General features: G+C 55.0%; 1 protein-coding gene across 1 annotated transcript in view; it reads left to right on the top strand.

Moving 5' to 3' along the window:
• The first annotated feature begins 9,785 nt into the window (after positions 1-9,785).
• Positions 9,786-20,372, top strand: part of ATOH8 (atonal bHLH transcription factor 8) — a 34,204-nt gene continuing 23,617 nt past the window's right edge. The window contains exons 1-2 of the mRNA XM_065891649.1: positions 9,786-10,541; positions 20,173-20,364. Coding sequence (XP_065747721.1) covers positions 9,786-10,541; positions 20,173-20,364 — 948 coding nt within the window. The remainder of the gene's footprint in view (positions 10,542-20,172; positions 20,365-20,372) is intronic.

Here is a 20,372-nt window from a genome sequence, read left to right as displayed (position 1 = left end):
TTCTTCCCCACCGCAAATGTTCACAGTGGGACTGCCCCCTTCAGGGGTCTTCAGAAGTTATCTACTAGTCTGATAGCATGAAACCCAGGTGGACCAGACAGAATGGTTTTATCCAGGGCAATGAACATGACCCGAGAGCTGGAGTCGGGGCACCCAGTGGCACCGGTACTTCTCAGTGATGTCAAGCGAGTCTGTCCCCTGAGGAATGGTCTGTATGCTCCCTGAACTGTCATAGACGGGAGGAGAGAATCTAAGATGCAGAGTTGATATACAGGTATTTGGTGGGAGGGTGGGTGTCTGACCCACCTCAGAAGGATTCTTGGTCAGAGAAATCAGAGTCTATTGCAGGGTCTCTCCCAGACTCGGGAGAGGAGAAGGAAATAAGCTAGGCTTGGCAGGGAGGAGAAGATGGGGGCGAGGGAGTGGAGTAATGGACAGGATGGTTAGACCCAAGCTCGTCGGGTAGAGACCAGATGGATAGCTGTCCATTTGATTAGAGCGACTCCACTGGCCATTTGGGGATTTTATTGTCCTGAGGCCAAATAGTTGGTGAGTCTCACCCATTGATTCTTTTTGACCATCTAACCATTAGTGTTAGGTAAACACTGGCGTGGGGTCACCTGGGCCTGCCAGATCGTCTTCATTGGTTGAACTGACTTAATCCCGTGAGATGACTGATTTTACCAGTTATTTCCAGGAAACAGGCAATTGACTGTATTAACCAAACCCAATCATTGTTTTGGGTTTTCAGAGACGGTCTTCGGATCTGACATCTTTGGACCTCAGAGATATTTAAGCTCCCTGCCACTTACCAACAACAGCCAGCCCCCAAGAAGGCTGGGGAAGACCCTACAAACAATGGGCTTTGGGACTCAGTCTCCCCCATCAATAAAATGGGAAGACTGGACTAGACCAGGAGTGGCCAACACATGGCATGAATACTGCCCTCTTCCTCTTTCATCCATGGCAGACATTGCTAATCAATTACAGCACTCATTCCCATGGGACCCAGATCCAGCCTCAGAATCCTTTTCAACACAGGGCTTCAAGCAGCCCCTACAAATCAATTAGATTTGGCACGCATGATAAAAAGCATTTGTCCTTTGGGAGATTGGGATTGACATATATACACTAATATGTGTAAAATAGATAACTAATAAGAACCTGCTGTATAAAAAGAAAATAAAATTCAAAAAAAAAAAAGAGAGAAAAAAAGTATTTGGCCTCCGGGCACTAGATGGTCTCCAAGCCTCCCTCCAGCTGTGCCAATCTAGGATTGCAATTGATGAGGCGTCTGAGGACTCAGCCTGGGGACCACCAGATCAACAGCTGTCACTGGGGCTTCCCAGGTCTGTGGGGCTGCCCTTGAGCTGGGCCGTGGAAGAGCCAGTACCTTTTTAATTTTCCACATTGCTAATAAATGTGCATTGCGTCAGCTCCCTCCTGCCCCCTTATGTGCTCCGGCTGCCGCCATCAGAGGGGACTTTTCTAGAGAGCTGTAAAAATAGTTTTTTAAGGAGCCTGTACAGAAGAAGTAGCCAAGCCTTTTTTGTTTCCTTTCTTTTCTGAGGGAATGGGGGAGATGGGTAGGGAATACTTCACAATGAAGGAATGTGCTCCTTGGGGAATTTAATGTTGTTTTCCTAAAAAAAAAAAAAAATGAAGAAGAAGAAGAACTTATCATACACTGGTTTCACATCTAGCCACAGAGCACGCCTGTGAGGATTGGTAACAGCTCCCGGGAGATCACTGGCTTAAGCCAGGTCTTGTTAGGCTGTTGACAACTAGGTCCTGATGAGGAAAGCACTAAAGGGCCTCTGGCTCGCTCCACGCCCGACCCCTGGCTGATCCAGCTTCGGTGTTCCAGTGGGATTGATGGCTTCGTGACAGAGCTTCTCTTGCCTGCAATAGGGGTTAGACCTGCAGAAGAGTTTTCTCTCTAGCGAGTGAATGTTTCATTTTCCCCCATTGTGCTCTGGGATTTGAAGAGGCTTAAGACAAATGCTAAGATGCTGGGGATGGGAAGATCTCGGGGAGGGTAGGTGCCATCACCTTCTCACTCTTCCCATTTTATAGATGAAGAAACTGAGGCTTGGGACTTCCCTGGTGGTCCAGTGGTTAAGACTCTCCGCTTCCAATGCAGGGGGAGCAGTTTCGATCCCTGGTCAGGAACTAGGATCCCACATGCCATGCGGCGTGGCCAAAAGAGAAAAGAAAAGAAAGTGAGGCTTGCAGGGGGCAGGGGACAGGGGAAGCAGGTGCCCAAGGGAAGGGTACATAGCTGGTCCTGGGAAGAGAATGTATCTTTCGACTCCCAGACCAGAAAGTCAAAGCTGCAGGACAACTCTGATAATGTCCTGCCCAGAATTTCTTGAACCTGGGTAATGTGTGCTCCTGTCTCGAAAGGTGACACACTGTCACAGAGCCCTAAGACATAGTTATACACTTATGCTTTATGCTTTTAATTCTTATGTAACTATAAATGGAAATAAGTTAATAAATTAATAAACAAAACTACAAAGGTGATGAAACTCACATTAACAACATGGAGTTATGATGGATAATGTCAAGCAGGCACCGCTCCTTCCTGCCACTTTCTATCTCCTTTGGGTGGCAATGCAGACCATAAACGTGATGCGTAAGTGTGTGACGAGGAGAAAAGGGCTGGTGGTCGTTCCAGTTGTAAGTGGGTAGTGAGGGGAGGCCTTAATGAGGAGGTGACAGAACCGGAGGCTGGGTGGAGGTAAGGGAGTGAGCCATGGGCATTTGTCAGGCAAGTGGTCTGCCTGGCCAGATTTCATTGACCTTCCAGCCTGGTTCAAATGCCTCTTCTTTCGGGAAGTCTCCCGGAGCAGTTCTGCCGTGCTCAGAATTCCCACAGCTTTCCCTACAGAGTGTATTGCTTCGTGCTGTGTTTACGGCTCTGAACAGATTTGTGTAATTTCTCTGCTGGACCTGGAATGCCTTGAGGTGGATACCTCATGCCGTCTCACCAGATGTTAGCTCCGTGAGGGCAGGGGTTTTTGCTCTGTTCACTGCTGTATCCCTCAGGAGCTGTCTTTGTGCTGTAGGTGTAGACAGCCTCAGTAGGTGTCTACAAATGTGTGTTGATTTGTCACAGGTGGACCAAGTTGGAGATGGGAATCACCTGAGCTCCTGATGGCACACACCTCATCTCTCTGACCCAGTCCCATCATGAGGCCTGGCTCGGCCCAAGGTTTGTCAAGTGAATGAATGACTGGTGATTTGCACCCATTGTCCCCCACTTTGTTTATCAGGCCAGGAGACACGAAACCAGAGAAAAGAGAGTGAATTGGACCAACCACCAGTTCCTGGTGGTCAGAGCAGCTGTCCCTGGGACATGATCAACTCTGGATCCACTGGTTTCTTCTGTTAAAGCAGCTGGTTGACTAGCTGAGTAAGACCTGGTCCAAACTGAGCAGTGAGCCTTCGTTCATTCAGTAAATATTTATTGAGTGCCTACTGTATACCAGGATTGTTCTAGATCCTGGGATATAGCAGTGAACAAGGCAGGTAAAAATCCCTGCCCTCATGGAGCTGACATTCTGGTGGGGGAGACAAATAAACAAAAAACCCAGTTATACACCTACAAACATAATATGTCAGATAATGGTAAGTACTTGAAAAATTAAAGCAGGGAAGAGGTAGAGATATTGAAGAGGAGGTTATATGGGGTGCCCAGGGACAACCTCCCTGAGAAGGTGACATAGAAACACCAGAAGGGGGTGAGGGAGGAAGCCACGAGTCTACCTGGGCTACCTGGCATTCCTGGCCACAGGAACGGCCAGTGCAAAGGCCCTGAGGCGGGAGGGAGCTTGCTGGGTAAGTTCAAGGAGTAGCAAGAAGCCCAGTGCGGTGAGAGCAGAGGGATGGGGCGGGTGGTGGGGGAGGACCGAGGGGATGAGTAAGAGAGGAAAGGGAGGACCAGATGCCAACCTTGGCTCCTGTCCGAATGTTCCAGTTCTCTATTGCTTGCATATCAAACCACCCCAAAATGTAGCGGCTTAACACAATTCAGGATTCATTCCCATAGTTCTTGGGGTTGACCGGGCTCAGCTGGGCGGTTCTTGCTTAGGTTTTCCCATGTGGCTGTAGCCAGATAGAGGTTGGGGCTGGAGGCGTCTGAAGGCTCCCCTGGGCCTTTCTCACTCACAGGTCAGGCACCACGGTGCTCCCCACGAGGCCTCTCTCTCCAGCAGAGTAACCTGGACTGCTCACACGGTGACTCAGGGCTCCCACTGGCAGCAAGCTGAAACAGCCAGTGCCCTTAAAAGCACGGTGTCACCTCCACTCCCTCAGGCCTCCGTTAGCCAAGGCAGTCGGGGTTCCCAGGGTGAAGGGACAGACCCCTGTCTCCAAGCTTGCAGGGGGCGAGGACTGCTGGCAGCTCCTAACACATCTGAGAAAAATAGGAAGTCACGGAGAGGTTTTGAGCAGAGGAATGACATGATGGGTCCTAGGTTTCAAAGGACATCTGGCCAACTGTGTGGGAACCTGGCACCTAGAGCCTGTTGTACCAGGCTCCTTTTGGTGCCTGTTGAACCCCTCCTCTCCTGAGCCAATCCTGCCATTTCCTCCCTGACCACAGGAGCCAGGACTAAGTGCACCGCACGGGCTCTGCCTGTTGCAGGGGAAACTGCTCCATTAACCACAGAGCATGTGCTCAGGGCTGAGAAGGTGCACCCTAGCCCATCCCAGAGAGGGAGCCCCAGAGAGGGGCTGCTGAAGGCCTTCCTTGCTCCCTCCTGCCGTGCCCTCATCCAGCCCCTTTCCCAGCCCCAAAGACTCTCTGAATTTTCCACGGCGGGGATGGTCACTTGGATAGAGACAGGTAGGAAGGAAGACTGGAGAGTGAGTCTGGAACAGCTTTCTGCCTGGATGTCTCATTTCTGTCTTATGGATCCAGCATCCTGCTGGTGAATGGTGGCAGTGCAGACACTGCGACTGAAAGGTAGGGAGGGACCTTGGGGGCCACCAGGCTGACTGTATTCTACTTTCTGCTCACTCCCTTGGGTGGTCCTATCCAGGGTGGCTATGAGCACAACTCTGGAAGGCACTGATCACATGCATTCTGGCAGTCTAATTTCTGTTCTTCCTCCCTTTCTCGAATGGATGACACACCCACTTTGGAACAATCTAGACAGCTGGAAATAGGAACTCCGGATTCAGGAATGTGGTGTTCCATGTAGCAAGTATCCAAGGTTCCATCCCATGTGGCCAAGAAGATGGCAATCTTGAGATGTCGCCCTACAGAGCTATCCTGTCCTCACCCGTGGGTGGTGCATATGCACTTAGGAATTGCTGGGCAGGTTCCACCCAGCAATGCTAGGAGGGCACCAGTACCTGGATAAGACCTGGGATCCATATGCCTGAGACCAGCAAATGTCCAGAGGCACTGCCCTTGCCATCTGACCCCGACCTGGAAGGAGCTGGAGGGTCATTGAGCTGGTCCAAAGGAGGACAGCGGCTTCCCTTGAGGACAGCAAGAAGTTCACCCAGGCTGGTGGCACATGCAGGGACAGCCAGGCTTCCAGAGAGGCCAGCCCTGTAGATGGCCCAGTGACTCACCTCCCCAGATGCTACTCACTGAGGTCTCAGGAGGCAGCAAAACACAATGGTTCAAAGTTTAAGTCTTTGGGTCCGTTGGCCTGGGTTCAAATCCCACTTCTGTTATTTCCTTTCCATTGGCAAGTTTTTGTTTTGTTTTGTTTTTTGGTCTAGGAGCCTCAGTTTCCTTATCTGTAGAATGGGTTTACTTCCCTGGGTTGTTATAAGGATTTAGTGAACTAGAGCCTGTAGTCACTCCCTGTGTGGTGGTGAGTTTTGCTGCCTGGCTTTCTAACATTTGTTCCCAGTGGCCTAAGCCCTAAGCTCTCGCCTTCACTTCCCTTTCTAGTTTCATTCCTATTCCCTGGGCCGGCCATACAGGGGATGTGGAACCTCCCAGTGGCACGATCGTGCTAGCCCAGAGTAACCACAAACACTTGATTCAGTGGGGGATGTTTTTAATGTGGGGCATAGGTTTTCTTTGGATGTCCGTGTTGTCCCATTCCAAACAGGGGGTGAGACCACCTAGAGCCTGGAGAGCCTTTCTATCCTGGAAATTCTGTGAATTCACAAAATCCAAATTGCTGTCATTGCAGGGCTACCACTCCTGGCTCTAAATCCTTGTGGGGAGACGGCTATGTTGTGTGTAGTCCAGACAGTGTACATACCACCAGGGGGTGCTGGCAGGCTGGTCTCCCTCCACTTCTCCAGGAGACTGAGGGAAGGGAGCCCTGGGTGGCCGGTTTGCCCTTAGGCTGGGGGACCTTGGGCAGTTAGCCTGGACTTCGAAGGTCTGCCACCTGGTGGGCTGAGAATCACAATAACAGGGACCCTTCACATCACTTGGGCCCTCCTGTTCCGGTACATGGCATTCCATCTTATGACTAAGGGGATAACGCCCAGATAACAAACTGCGGCTCAGAGAGGTGAAGGGGCTGCTCAAGGCCACACAGCTGCTGGTGAGTGGCAAAGCACTAGCCTAGCCTGATGCCAACCCCTGGGTCCCGCGATTTGACCAGCGGGAGAGGCAGCATGGCGAGCGGTAAGGAGCATGTCCTGGGAGACTGGCTGGGTCTGAGTCCTGTTCTATCTCCACCCAGTGGCAGATGGCCACTCCTATCCACTCCCTTCTCTTCCTTCCACCCCTTGGGATCTCAGTGACCTTCTCTGTTTTGGAAGAGTTGGTGACAGGCTCAGGATCAGCGTGAGTGGAGCCTTCGCTATTCAACCAAGACACGTGATTTTCCTGGAGCACAGCCTAGTCTCTTTAGGCACAATTTTCAGTCCTGCCAAGAGACTTCTGCACGCCCTAACTAGCCATGGACACCCCAGCCTGCAAATGCACCCCGAGCCTGGGGGGAAAAGCTGGGATGCAAGGCGCCTGGGCAGCTGTGCTAACCCAGGATGCGTAAGGCCACCGTCATCCCACTTACCTACCAGGCTCAGTGCTGTACTTGCAGCCTCACTTAATCCTCATGCCAGCCCAATGAGACAATATTACGATCTCCATTTTACAGAGGGGGAAACTGAGGCTCAGAGAGGACCTCAGCAGCTCTGGAGAGGGGGTCTTGGCTTTCCCCCCAACTCTGCCACCGACTGGCTGGGTGCATGAGGAGTGGGTAGGCTGGGGTCTCAGCTTCTGCTTGGGATCTGGAGAATGTAAAGGGCATGAAGCCTTCAGCAAAAGTTTCCTGGAAGACAGGGAGGAAGGAAACACTGGCTTTTCGGGAGCTCACAAACCCAGGGGTTCAGGCAGGACCTCAGTGGAGGACAAGTTGCAGCAATTCTTGTGAGTGACCACATGCAGAGGCCAGCAAGAGTGACAGGGGGCTGTGCTGACCAGCCAAGGCTTACAGGAGGAGGGGAGACTGGAGCCAGTCATCGAAGAGTGAGAAGAGTGTTCTCTCCAGAGGGTCCCGGGCTGGTGGGGGAAACAGAAGGAGAATGGGGACTCCTCTCTGGGGCTTACCCTTGGTCTTCAGGAGAGAGGTAAGGTATGGGAAGATGCTGGGTGCCCAGGGAAGGGGGTGCCTCTGGTAGCACACCTTTTATGATGCCGGGACCCATCCCAGTGGAAAAAATGAGGTTTTGCATTTATCAGAAAACTGCATGCCTCTGCGTGTGTCCCTGTGTGAATGTCGACGTGTGAAGGGATGTTTGAAGTCTTATGTCAAAGTCCTTTTACATCTGTGATCTCTTTTTACTTCCCCAACTATCTTGAGAGGTTGGCTGGACAGAAATATCATCCTCAAGGACAGATTCAGAACCCCAGTGGGATGAACTGTCTTGCTCAGGGTCCTGGAGCTTGAGAGTTGAAAAGCCAAGTACAATCTATGCTCTTGTCCCTGAACCTTCTTCCTGGACCCCCATCCTACCTCACAGGACACTGTATGGCACAGGTCACCATGTCATCTGCCTCCTCCCACCCCCAGGGCATTCTCCCCTAGAGGAGAGAAGGCACTCTGATGAACCCTGCATTTTCACAAAGAAAACCCCACCGGGTTTGGTGGGTCTGGGGATGGGAATGAAGGACTGAAACCAGAAAGACAAAGATTCCAGTGGCTGCAGAGGTCAGAGCCCAAGGCCAGGGTCAAGGGTCTATCTTCTCTCAAACTGCTTAAAGCAACCACCACCAAGGAGGAACTTACTACCACAGAGAAGGGACCCGCGAAGAGTGAAGGACCGTGTGCTGGTCCTCAGGGCAGCCTCCGGGAGGTGGGCTCGGGTGAGGGCCCACTAGTTTGCCCTTTATTTTCCCCCAGAATCTCCAGCGGGATGGCATTGGGACTGAAGGTCTGGGTAGTCGACCTCTGTCCCCTGCCAGTAACAGTGGGTACCTGCAAAGCTCTCACTTTGTGCCAGGCAGCTCTGAATGCTTTGCACATATATGCTCAATTAATCTTCACAACACCTCGGGAAGAAGGTACAATTGTTACTTCCATTCTACAGATGGGGAAAGGGAGGCACAGAGAGGTTCAGTGACTTGCCCAACAACACTCAGTTTCTAAGTGGCAGAGCTGGCATTGGAACCCAGGAAATCTGCCTCTAGAAGCTATTCTGCCTCTGTTATTAATAATAACCAAAGCTTCCATTTGACTGGTACCCCCTATGTGCCTGGGGCTGAATTCCCCACAGCAACGCAGCGGGCAACCTGCGGTGAGGTGACTTGACATTCTCCTAGATGCTGCGTCTAAAACCAAAGCTTCCACGCTGCTCGGCCTCTTTAACTCGCTGCGTGACCGTGGGAAAGCCCGTTCCTTTTCAGAGCCTCAGTTTGCCTGGCGCTTAGTTAGCCCTTCTGCTCCTGGTCTCTCTGCTCCAGCAAGTGACCCGAGCGAGTGGATGGGGCTGCGGTGCAGGGGGAGTGAGGGTCTCGGGCAACCCCAGAGCCTTTCCCTTCCCTCGTCGACCTACCCCCACCCCCGCCCCCGCCCCCCAGGAGAAGTCGCCATTCTGTTTCTTTCTCGATTGGCAAGCTGGGGTGGAGGGCTGGACGTGGAGGTGCTGGGTGCGGAAGGCGACGCTGCGTCACCGAGAGGTCAGCAAGGCCAGGGAGACAAGGCCCGGCTCTGATCTGGGGAAGGGCCGAAGGGCCTAGAAGGCACGTGCTCGGGAGCGGACTGTCCTCTGGGGAAAGAGAAGCGCCCCGGACTTGAGGAGGGGGTGGGGAGGGAGAGTCAGAGGACCAGGTTCTGGGCAGAAGGGATGGGGGTGGGGGGAGGTGGAGAGGACGCGGACAAAGGAGGCGGCCGGCAGCCCAGCTGTTTTGAAAAATGCTTCCTGTTTCTTTAAAGGCGCTCGCGGCTCGGGCGGCCGGGGCTGGGGAGGCTGCGGCGGGAGCTGCCTCCTCTCCGGGCGGCGGCGCTGACTGATCTCGCGAATTGGGCTTCTGTGTAAACTGAGGCTAAACAAACACAGATGGAGCGCAGCGGGCGTTCTCCAGAAATGCTGGCACGGCGGCAGCGACTTCAGATGACACTCTGAGCGCTCCGGGAACGGACAGCCCGGCGGCTTCGCGGAGCCGGCGGCGCAGCTGCCCCGGACGAGGGGGAGAAAGGGAGGGAGGAGGGAGGGAGCGAGCAGGGGGAGAGCTGGAGACTCCGAGGCGCTGAGCGCCGCGGCCGCCCGGGCAGAGCCGGCGCGCAGCGTGTAGAGCGAGCGCGGCGGGCGCGCTTCCCGGGCAGCCCCACGCCCCTGCCTTGCGCGCTGCCCGCGCCATGAAGCACATCCCGGTTCTCGAGGACGGGCCGTGGAAGACCGTGTGTGTGAAGGAGCTGAACGGCCTCAAGAAGCTCAAGAGGAAAGGCAAGGAGCCGGCGCGGCGCGCGAACGGCTATAAAACTTTCCGATTGGACTTGGAAGCGCCCGAGCACGGCGCCGCCGCCACCGACGGGCTGCGGGACAGGACCCAGCGGCTGCAGCCGGTCCCGGCCCCGGTGCCAGCCCGGGTGGCGCCGGCCGTTCCCTCAGGTGGGGGCGCGGACACGGCCGGGGAGCGCGGGGGCGCCCGGGCTCCGGAGGTCTTGGACGCGCGGAAACGCGGCTTCGCCCTGGGCGCAGTGGGGCCGGGACTCCCCACGCCGCCGCCACCGCCGCCGCCTCCAGCGCCCCAGGGCCAGGTACCTGGGGGTCCCGAGGCACAGCCTTTCCGGGAGCCCGGCCTACGTCCCCGCATCTTGCTGTGCGCACCGCCAGCACGCCCCACGCCGTCGGCGGCCCCTGCTCCCCCGGAGCCCTCGGTGCGCCCGGCCCCCCCCACGCGCCCTGGGGAAAGTTCTTACTCGTCAATTTCACACGTAATTTACAATAACCACCCGGATTCCTCCGCGTCGCCTAGGAAACGGCCAGGCGAAGCTACCGCCGCCTCCTCCGAGATCAAAGCCCTGCAGCAGACCCGGAGGCTCCTGGCGAACGCCAGGGAGCGGACGAGGGTGCACACCATCAGCGCAGCCTTCGAGGCGCTCAGGAAGCAGGTACCGGCTCCCAGCCACACACCCTCACTGCGCCCGGGTATGACTGCGGGAGTGGGTGGGTAAGTGGCTGGGGGACTTTAGGGAGGATGGGGGCGTGGGTAAGCTGCAAGTTGTCCCCGCCCGGTCGGCCCCAGGGCCCAGACAGGTTTGGGTCCTCCTGGGGCAGTGACCTTTGCCACAGCGTTGGTACGGCTCTTAGTCTGCAAAGTCGGGGTGAAGGTTCGAGATCTCTGGCTCGGGCACGCCCTGGTTACAGTCACCCGCATCCCCCCTAGGGTGCCCCTGTCTGCGCGTCTGACTTCACCCCTCATAGTTCACTTTTATGGCAGCGAATATTTGTCTCCCGGGGTCCCTTGGGCGCGGTGGGGAGTGGAGAGGGGCAATGTGGGAATCTGTCTCCGGCGGGGAAAGGGGGAAGACCCTTACCCTTCCGGCAATTTGGCGTGGTCTTGGAGGCCCGGAATGCTGCGGAGGGGTGGTCCTGGTTTTGCCAGAACGTAAGGGTCCCGCATTCCGCGGGAACCTGTCAGCACCTCCTCAGCCCCCACCTCCCAGCAGGGATGCCCCTGAACTCAGGTTGCTTCTGCGCTCTGCACCCCTCGCTCCTGGTGTCCCTTAAGGACCCGGGGTACAAGCCTGAGCCCCCTCTGCAGGGGCGGCCTCAGGAATTGGCTGGAGAGGGCCTTTCCAGGAGATACCCTCCACTGCTGCAGTTAGCTGCCCGCCGCATGCTGAAGCAGGCAGGTCTGCTGAGGGGACTGACTGATTGGTTCGGGGAATCTTCAGAAACTAGTTCTGGGGTGGGTTAGGGGCTTCTTAGTTTGGGGCAGGTGGGGGCTGTCCTCACCAGACACTGTCTTCTGGGGCCGATGGGAAAGAATATTTGTCCAAGAGTTACCCATAGTGGGGAGTGGCAGTTTTACAATTCCACTTAGACAAGATTGAGACTGCCCCAGGATCTAGGCTGTGCATTTTCACAGAGCGGAGATCTAAGAAGGGTGTGGTAAGTGCCCCCTGCCCCCAGCCCACACAGGGCACGGGGAAGGGTTGGGGGGTGGATGTGACTGGTTTGAATGGTCAGGATTTTTGCTTGCTCTGCAGCTGACTTCCTGTGTGACTTCAGGAAAGTTACTTACCCTCTCTGGGCTTTAGCCAACAACAAAGGATTTCAGAAAACATGATCTTCTTTTTGGATCACACTCTCTCCTCTTCCTCCTGTGGGTGGGGCAGGGAAGGTGCCTGTGTCCATCCATGGGAAGGGAATTAAACTCCTGGGGAAAAGAGTTTCTATGACTTTGGAGCCAAAGTGTCACATTTGGGCTTGAGTAAGATGATTGGTCAGTGAGGTGGAGTGGAGTGGAGGAGTCAGATAACTGTCATAGACAGTTGGGACCTTGGGCAGTGGGCCCAGTGGAGAATTCAGTTTCACCCTCAGGCAGTGGCTCTGTGTCAGAGGGTGGCAGCCTGGAGGGCATCCTGCTACCTACCGCCCAGGATGGAAGGATGAGATGGCAGAGAGATGACTGTCCACCTGCTCACCTTGCAGCTAGGGCAACCCCTCTCAGATTGGGGAGGCCACGTGCCCAGAGCATCACAGCTGGTGAGAGGAAGGTCAGGGCTGGCACCTAGGTCCTTTAACTGACAGTTCAGCGTCCTTTTTACTCCTCCAGCTGCCTCTTTCAGTTCCGAGAAAGTATTCACGGTCTCTGTGTGTCCAACTACATCTCATTTGTCCAGTGGCTTTAACTTCTTTCAGTGATGAATTCCATCTCATTTGATCTTAACATCCTGTCGGTTGAATTAGCTTTCCATTTAATGGAATGGAAAACTGGGGCCTGGAGAAAGAAGGAAGGAAACGCTTCCGAGATCACCTAGTGGGTTAGGGAAGGTGACAGAAGTTTCTGGAATGCCCGCCTGGCCAAATGCTTCTCACAATGTCAGCTGTACCCGCGCTGTGGGCCCGGCACTCGCAGTGTTGTTAAGTCAGAAGGTGGGTGTACACATGGCCGACTCTCTGAGATGAGATTGTTAATCGTGGTTTCCTTTCACTTCTGCCCTTCTTGTGCGGAAGTTCTATATAAGAGGGACAAATTCAGGGAGAAAGTGCACGCACACACACACACACAGGTACAAACAGCTGTACCTATACACACGATCAGTACTAGTGCCCAAGAGCACACACAAATGTGTGATCAGAAGCGCCTGCTCTGGTTTGTTCCCACCCCCCCTTGCCCAGTCCATCTGTCCCTTCCCCAAAAAGGCTGCTGGTGGGCACCAGTCTATTGTCTGCGAGGGAAAGAAATATCGCTAGGGCACACTCACCATGTCCACATCACAGCCTCCATCCGATGGGGAAAGTCCTGTGTCTCAGAGGCACTCCTTCCTCCTCTGGACCTCAGTATCCCACCTGTAGAAAGTGCGCACGTGAATACACACTCACACTCGTGTGCGTATGTGTGTGTGTGCCCTTATCCAGGCAGGCTGTGACTCTGGATCTAGGCTTAGGCTTGACTGTCTGAAATGGACCCTGGGAAAGGAGGGTGAGGAAGAAGAATGGTTTTTCCTGAAATGAGGCCATGGCTGTTGCAGCACCAAGGTCAGTTCTGGGACTGTGGCTCTGGTCTGGGGCTTCATTTCTCTGAGCAGCTTCCTGGTACGGTGAAAAGAGCACTGGGCGGGGAGTCCGGAGGCTGGAGTTTGAGTTATACCTCTGCTGTATGCGTTCTGTGTGACTGTGGATAAGTCACTTTCCCTCTCTGAGCCTCAGTTGCTAAAGTTGGAAAATGGTGATAATGCTTACCTCATACACCGCTTCTCTGCAGAGAGCGAATGAAGAAGGGAATGGGGGCCGTAGGAGGAATGAACATTTCTCGAACGTCTGCAACGTCCTCAGGGCTGGGCAAAGGCCTTGACAGATGTAGAAATAAGAATTCTGTAATCATTTTAATAACAATCATAGAAACTGCCATTTATCAGATGCTTCCTTTGTACTGGGTCGTGTGCTAAGCGTGTTACGCGTATTAGTTCATTTAATGAGGTAGGTATTGTTTCCACGCCCCCATCCCCCGCCCTCATTCCCACCCCTGTTTCACGGATGGTGAGGCCGAGGTTCAGGGAACTTCTGTAAGTTGGTGGAGATCTCGCAGCCTTTGGCCACCGCATGAGGCCTCCTGGGTTTTGCACTGCACGCCTCCCCGGCCTGCCATTCACTAGGCTTCGGGGGGTGCCGGCGCCCTCCCGGGCGTGGTGCAGTCACAGCCTGCGTGGCTGTGTGCCACTGTCATTGCAGAGCCTGGATTCGAATCGGAGTCAGCGAGTCGCTCCGGGGCCCAGGCTCCTGACGGCCCCGCTCTTCAGCCTGGTGACCACCCCGGAGCTGTCCACCCCCAGCAGGGGGAAGCCAGACAGTCTTCTGTGTTGTCCAACCCATCATACTCTCAACCAGGAAGGGAATGGGGTGGGGGGCCGCTTGGCCATGAGAAGTGCAGGTGGGGGAGAGGGAGGCCCCCGGCAGCGGGGCCAGGGGGTGCGTATGCGGGGCAGATGGTCAGGCCGCAGCATATGCCACCAGCCCAGCTGCTCGGGGCCCTCCCTGCCGCCTCACGTGAAGGCCATGTGTGCATAGCTGGGCCTGGCCCGTGTACAGGGCCACTCTGGGCCGGGTGGGAGAGGGTCCAAGGGAAAGCCTGGCCTTGCTGGACGGGTGAGGGGAGGGGCCAGAGCTGTGGGCCTCGGCCTCCCCCGCAGAACCTTCTGGTTCACAGGCTGTGCTCACCCTCGGGGCATCTGGTGTGTGTGCAGATCTGTGCAGATTTCCTCTCTCCCCGAGAAGCATAAAGCCCCTCAGCATTGATGGAGGAATGGCAGCCTAGCCAGGCAGAGGCCTGGGGCAGCAAGGAGGAGCCCTCAGGACTTGCTGAAGTGCCAAACCAGTGGCCCCCTCCTCTGCTGCCCCTGGAGTGTCCCAGGGAATCCTCAGCAAGTGAACTCAGGATGGCCCAGGAGGGGGCATGAGGATGGCACCCCCCAGCCCAGCACCTCCCTCGGTCTCAGACACCATAGGATGCCAGGGGCCCATGGCCCCACTGCAACCTGTACCCCCTTCCTCAGGGAATGGGGGACGGACCTGCTTGCATCCAGATGGGAGAGGGGTGATAAAAGCCTCTCTCCTGCCCCCTCGCATCCACAGTCACCACGACAGTAGCTTGTGGAGCCTCATTGCACGGGGTGAAGTGCCTCACCTGGCCCTGTTGTCGTACCGCCTTCCCATTTCACAGATGGGGATGCTTACAGAGGTGGAGTGAGTGACCAGGATTTGTCCTGTCTGGCCCTGGGCCATGGCTCTTAACTACTCAGACCCAGGTTCTCAGGGTCCAGCCTCGTTGCTGTGTAGCAGGTTGGGATTTTGCTTAAATAGAACTTGACAAGGACCTTAAACAGCCTGTGTAGAGCGGCTTCATCCCAGGGAGCCAGCACTCCCTGACATGAGCCGATTAGAGAAAAATTTCAGATGGGATCAAGTGCTCGGCTGTGTGCCGGGGATGCAGTGATGTTGGAGCTGTGTGGGTCCAGGAGTCTCGGTGGGCGTCTTGGGCTGGGTCTGAAGGGTGGGGTAGGAGTTGGCACAGAGGCAAGAGGCTGGAGGGCTTCCAGGCCTCCCCTGCATTGGCTGGTTGGTTCCTGGCTTTGCTTCTCTGTAGCGCCTCCCTACATCTGCCCATGTTGATTCCATTCTGAGGTAGCAGGTATTCTGATGCCCATTTTATTGGTGAGGAAACTGAGGTCCCCTATGGTTGCGGACCTAAGATCACGTGGATGGCCCAGAGTAGAGCTAGGTCCTCAGAATCCCATGCCAGTGCCCTTCCTGCTTTTTCCCACTTGCTGGCGCCAGGAGAGGGTCCACCTTGGGGTAGGTGGGATGGAATCTTTTAGGGGCACGTGGGACCTGGTGAAAAATCCCCATACTGCCCCTGCTCTTCTGAAGCGTAACGATTCTTGTGGGATGAGCGTGAGGCAGGTCCTTTTACTTTACAGGAAGATAAGCTGCCTGTCAGTAGCTGGAGCCGAGCGGCCCTGCTGCCTCCTTTGGCTTCTGTCCTCTGCCCAGGCTGAGCAGATGACTGCTGTGTGGTCTCTGGCAGGTGGTGGGATGGCTGGGCTCTGGGCCACGCTGTGGATGCTCAGAGAGGTAATGCACCAAGGCTGGGGTCCCATGGAGTCCAGAACTCTCCATCCCCTGCTCAGAAGGGTGGGCTGCCCACCTCCCCATCATAGGCTATAGATGCTCATCCAAACCCCCAAGCCATTGCTTCTGGCTGATTGGAAAGAGCCCAGCTAAGTAAGGTGTGTGTTCAAAACCCAGCTCATCTTCCATCAGCTGAGAGATACAGGAAGTTCTTACACTCCCTGGGCATCAAATGCTTCTCTGTAAAGTGGAAGTCGTCATTTCTACCTCATGGCGCTGTTGAAAGATGAATTATATTCACAACACCCAGCCCTCTGCCTGGCCTTAGTAGATCACAAGAAACAGCAAGGGGATGACCTAGTTCCAACAGTCATCCAGGGTACCCAGGCATTATTCCCACTCTCCAGATAAGAAAACTGAGGCTCAGAGAGGTGAAGCTACCTGTCCAAAGTCACCCCGATGTTTGGGACTCAGACCAGCTCTTTCTGCCTTACCTTAACCTCCTAGAATCAGATCCTCATAGGCCAGGGTGCCTCTGAGCTGGGCTTTTGGGGGCACAGCTCCTGCATCCTGGGCCGTGGGCACCAGCGTCACCACCGCTGGTGGTGGGAGTTTGGAGAGCCCAGTGGCCAAGCCCCTGGTGGGAGCTTGGGGAGCCCGCCTTCCTTGGGCGATAAACACACGAGCTTCTGGCTCCAGCCGTGTCTTAGCTGAGTGACCTGGGGCCCAATATGTCACCTCTCTGCTTCCTCATGTGCAGATGGGGTAACAATCTTTATTTGGGGGAAAGTTTCAATGGGCTGAAACTACCTGTAAATAGTGACCACGGTGCCAGGTGAACAACCAGAGCTCAATAGATGGGTTGGTTTTTTTTTTTTAAACCCCACAGTTGCTTCTTAATTTATTTAATTAATTTATTTTTGGCTGCATTGGGTCTTTGTTGCAGCGTGACGTAGGGCTTTCTCTAGTTGCGGCGAGCGGGGGCCATTCTTCGCTGCGGTGCACGGGCCTCTCATTGCGGCGGCTTCTCCCGCTGTGGAGCATGGACTCCAGGCGTGCAGGCTTCAGTAGCTGTGGCTCATGGGCTTAGTTGCTCCGTGGCAAGTGGGATCTTCCCGGACCAGGGCTTGAACCTGTATCCCCTGCATTGGCAGGCAGATTCTTAACCACTGCGCCACAAGGGCAGCCCCCTCAATAGACGGCTTTCTTGTTAGACCTGGACTTTGACACAAGCAGTGGGACAGAGTGACAAATCTGGGGCAAAACTGGATCAGAACTTGGCAGGGGAGCTCCTAGGTCGGCCTTGGCCTCACCTGTTGCCCGGTGGTCCCGCAATGACCCTGGATCCCCATGTGCAGATTCCTTCCAAGATCCCTGCTCCCTGCTGGCAGGGAAGCCCAGCTGCTCAGGTCCCAGGGCTCAAAGAGCCGGGTAACTCCCAGCATGGCCTCTGGGTAACAACACACTAGGGCCTGTGTCACAGAGCTGTGCCCGGTGTCCAGAGCCTCCACCAGGCAGGCACTCCCTCCCTGGGTGCAGGGGAGGCAGAGGTGCTAGGCTGGTCCCTGAGACCCATGCCCCTGCCCCAGGGAACCTTTCTGTGCCACAGACCTTGTTCATTTGTTCAGGCTGATAAAGCAGGATTCTCTGGACTCTGGATGAGAACAGGCAACGTGCATTGTTCTGCAGGCTTTTCTCAGATGGGTTTGGAGCTGTGGCCAGGACTGGGAGGGGGAAGGGGAATGCACAGGAGTTGGTGGTCCCTGTGTCACCTCCCTGCCCCTCCCTGCGTTTCCTGGCCTGGTGAAGGGCAACTCCTTGGCTGCTAGAGGATTTTTTTTTTTTTAACATCTTTATTGGAGTATAATTGCTTTACAATGGTGTGTTAGTTTCTGCTTTATAACAAAGTGAATCAGTTATACATATACATATGTTCCCATATCTCCTCCCTCTTGCGTCTCCCTCCCTCCCACCCTCCCTATCCCACCCCTCCAGGCGGTCACGGAGCACCGAGCCGATATCCCTGTGCTATGCGGCTGCTTCCCACTAGCTATCTACCTTACGTTTGTTAGTGTATATATGTCCATGCCTCTCTCTCGCTTTGTCCCAGCTTACCCTTCCCCCTCCCCATATCCTCAAGTCCATTCTCTAGTAGGTCTGTGTCTTTATTCCTGTCTTACCTCTAGGTTCTTCACGACATTTTTTTTTTCTTAAATTCCATATATATGTGTGCTAGAGGATTTTTGAAAGGTGACAGCAAACCTCACCTTGGGCCTGCGGTCTCAGGACCCCCGGGGGGGGGGGGATGAGCAGGCAGTATGTCCTGCCTCCAGATCTCCTGCTTCTCACCCTCTCCGGAGACCCTCTTTAGAGACCCTCTGCAACACCCACCGTAATAATGTCACTGCCTTGTATCAGGCCTTACTATGTGCAGTGCATATGCCATCTCCTTTAGTCCTTACCACGCTTTGTGGTCAGTCCTGTTAGCCATATGACAAGGACACCAAGGCTCAGAACGGTTATGTCTCTTGCCCAGGGTTTGTAGCTAGAGCCAGGAGTTAGCCCAGGTGACCAAAAGGTGTATGAGCTTCACCTCTGCACCAAATAACTAAATCTTTATCCTCAGAGAATTTTGGGAATTCCCTGGCGGTCCAGTGGTTAGGACTCCATGCTTCCACTGTAGGGGGCGCGGGTTCAATCTCAGGTCCGGGAACTAAGATCCTACAAGCTGAGCGGTGTGGCCAAAAAGAAAAAGAGGGAGAGAGAGAGAGAGAGAGAGAGAACGGTTTTTGAACCCAGTTCTAAACCTTCTGGAGTCACCTGATAGATATGGAGGGAGAGCGTTCATTTGTTCATTCATTCCCTCAGTCAACAAACCCTTTGGAGGCCGGTGATGGGCAGGACCAGGGCTAGGCTCTGCATACAGAGGCCTTCCCCTGACAGCTCACACAGAGACTGACCATTAAATGAGTCCCAGTGTTCAGGAGTTAAGGACAGATGGCGGGCTATTAGAGCACCATCGAGGGGAGGCAGCCCTAGTCCCCGGGGTAGGGTTGGGTGGGAGGTCAGGGAAAGCTGCTGGACGAAGTGAGCTTTAACGTGAGATCAAGATGTTGACGCGTTTAGGGTCCTCATCTGAAGCGGCTCTCTTGATTATGCTTTCTCGACCACAGCGCTGCTGGCGTTTTGGGCTGAGTCATTCTTTGTCGTGGAGGCATCGTAGGATCCTGGGCATTGTAGGATGTTTAGCAGCATCCCTGGCCTCTGCCCACTACAGGCCAGTAGCCCCTCCCCGCCTGCTCCCCGGTGGTGACGATCAAGAGTGTCTGCAGACATTGCCAGCCGCCCCGTAGGGACGACATTGTCCCTGGTTGAGAACCACTGGTTCGGAACAGTGCCCGGAGTGCTTGTTGAGTGGTCCCTGCAAGGCGCCCCACTCTCTGTGGGCTGAGGGTTAGTACCAGGTATCCGTGGCGGGGATGGATGCTGCGTGTGGATCCTGGAGAGCCATAGAGAGGAGGATGCCGCAGCCTTGGTTGCAGGGCACGTTTGGGCCATTTAGGTGAGCGACGCATCAGAGCAGCTGTATTGGTTAGTCCACCTGTCGGGTGGACTTTGTGGTGATGTCTCCGTGTTACGACACAGAACTCTGCTGCAGTCTTCGTAGCTTTTTGCTCAAGCAGCAGGAGCGTTGGTGGACAATGTTAGAGACTTCATCGCTTCACGCATACAAATCCCTGTGCCATTAGTGAGTGTATAGTCGGTGATGAACGTCAAGGCTGTCAAGTCTGGTTGGGTCTGTCCTGTTGCAATGCCCAGCAGCGCCCCAGGTCCAGAGGGCGGAAAGGAAAAGAGAAAAGCAAAAGAAAGCCAATCATGTGTGGGCCCCCCAGCTGAGCACTGACACTTTGCTTCTGGTCTGTTCCCAGAGTCCCGGGCACCTAACTCTGCTCTGATGTTATAACATCACTCTTGAGTGGAAGTTCTCTGATGGCAGACCCGAGTTATTATCTGTGGTCGGACCCCAAGTGCCCAGCAAGACAATTGCCACTGAATGAGTAAATAGACCCTCAGAGCCAAAAAACATCGGTTCTCTCTGAGAGATTCCTTCTCAGGGAGGGAGGGGGGTGGAGCTCTGTCCTGGGGGAACTCACTGTGTTTCGTGCGCACTGACGTTCGGGCAAGAGCTAAGTCTCGGTTTCTTCCCCTGTGACGTGGGAATGTGGATGCCTCCCAAGGTTGTGAGTGTGGAAACAGCGGGTGCTTAGAACAGGGAATAAAATCCGGGTTGAGGGACTAGACGGGCCACCTCTGCCGCCCTGCAGTCCCCTGTCCGGCGGTGCAGATGTCAGTGTGAGGGGCCCTACACCTGCCTGGCTGAGGTGCCCCCAGGCCGTTCTCAGCAGAGACCCTGGCAGCCCCTCCTGACGCCTTCTCACCCTCCAGGTGCCATGTTACTCATATGGGCAGAAGCTGTCCAAGCTGGCCATCCTGAGGATCGCCTGTAACTACATCCTGTCCCTGGCGCGGCTGGCCGACCTCGACTACAGCGCCGACCATAGCAACCTCAGCTTCTCCGAGTGTGTGCAGCGTTGCACCCGCACCCTGCAGGCCGAGGGCCGTGCCAAGAAACGCAAGGTACGTGC

Source organism: Phocoena phocoena, chromosome 14, assembly GCF_963924675.1.
Source record: "Phocoena phocoena chromosome 14, mPhoPho1.1, whole genome shotgun sequence".
Lineage (NCBI taxonomy): Eukaryota > Metazoa > Chordata > Mammalia > Artiodactyla > Phocoenidae > Phocoena > Phocoena phocoena.
This window is presented reverse-complemented; position numbering and strand designations above follow the sequence as displayed.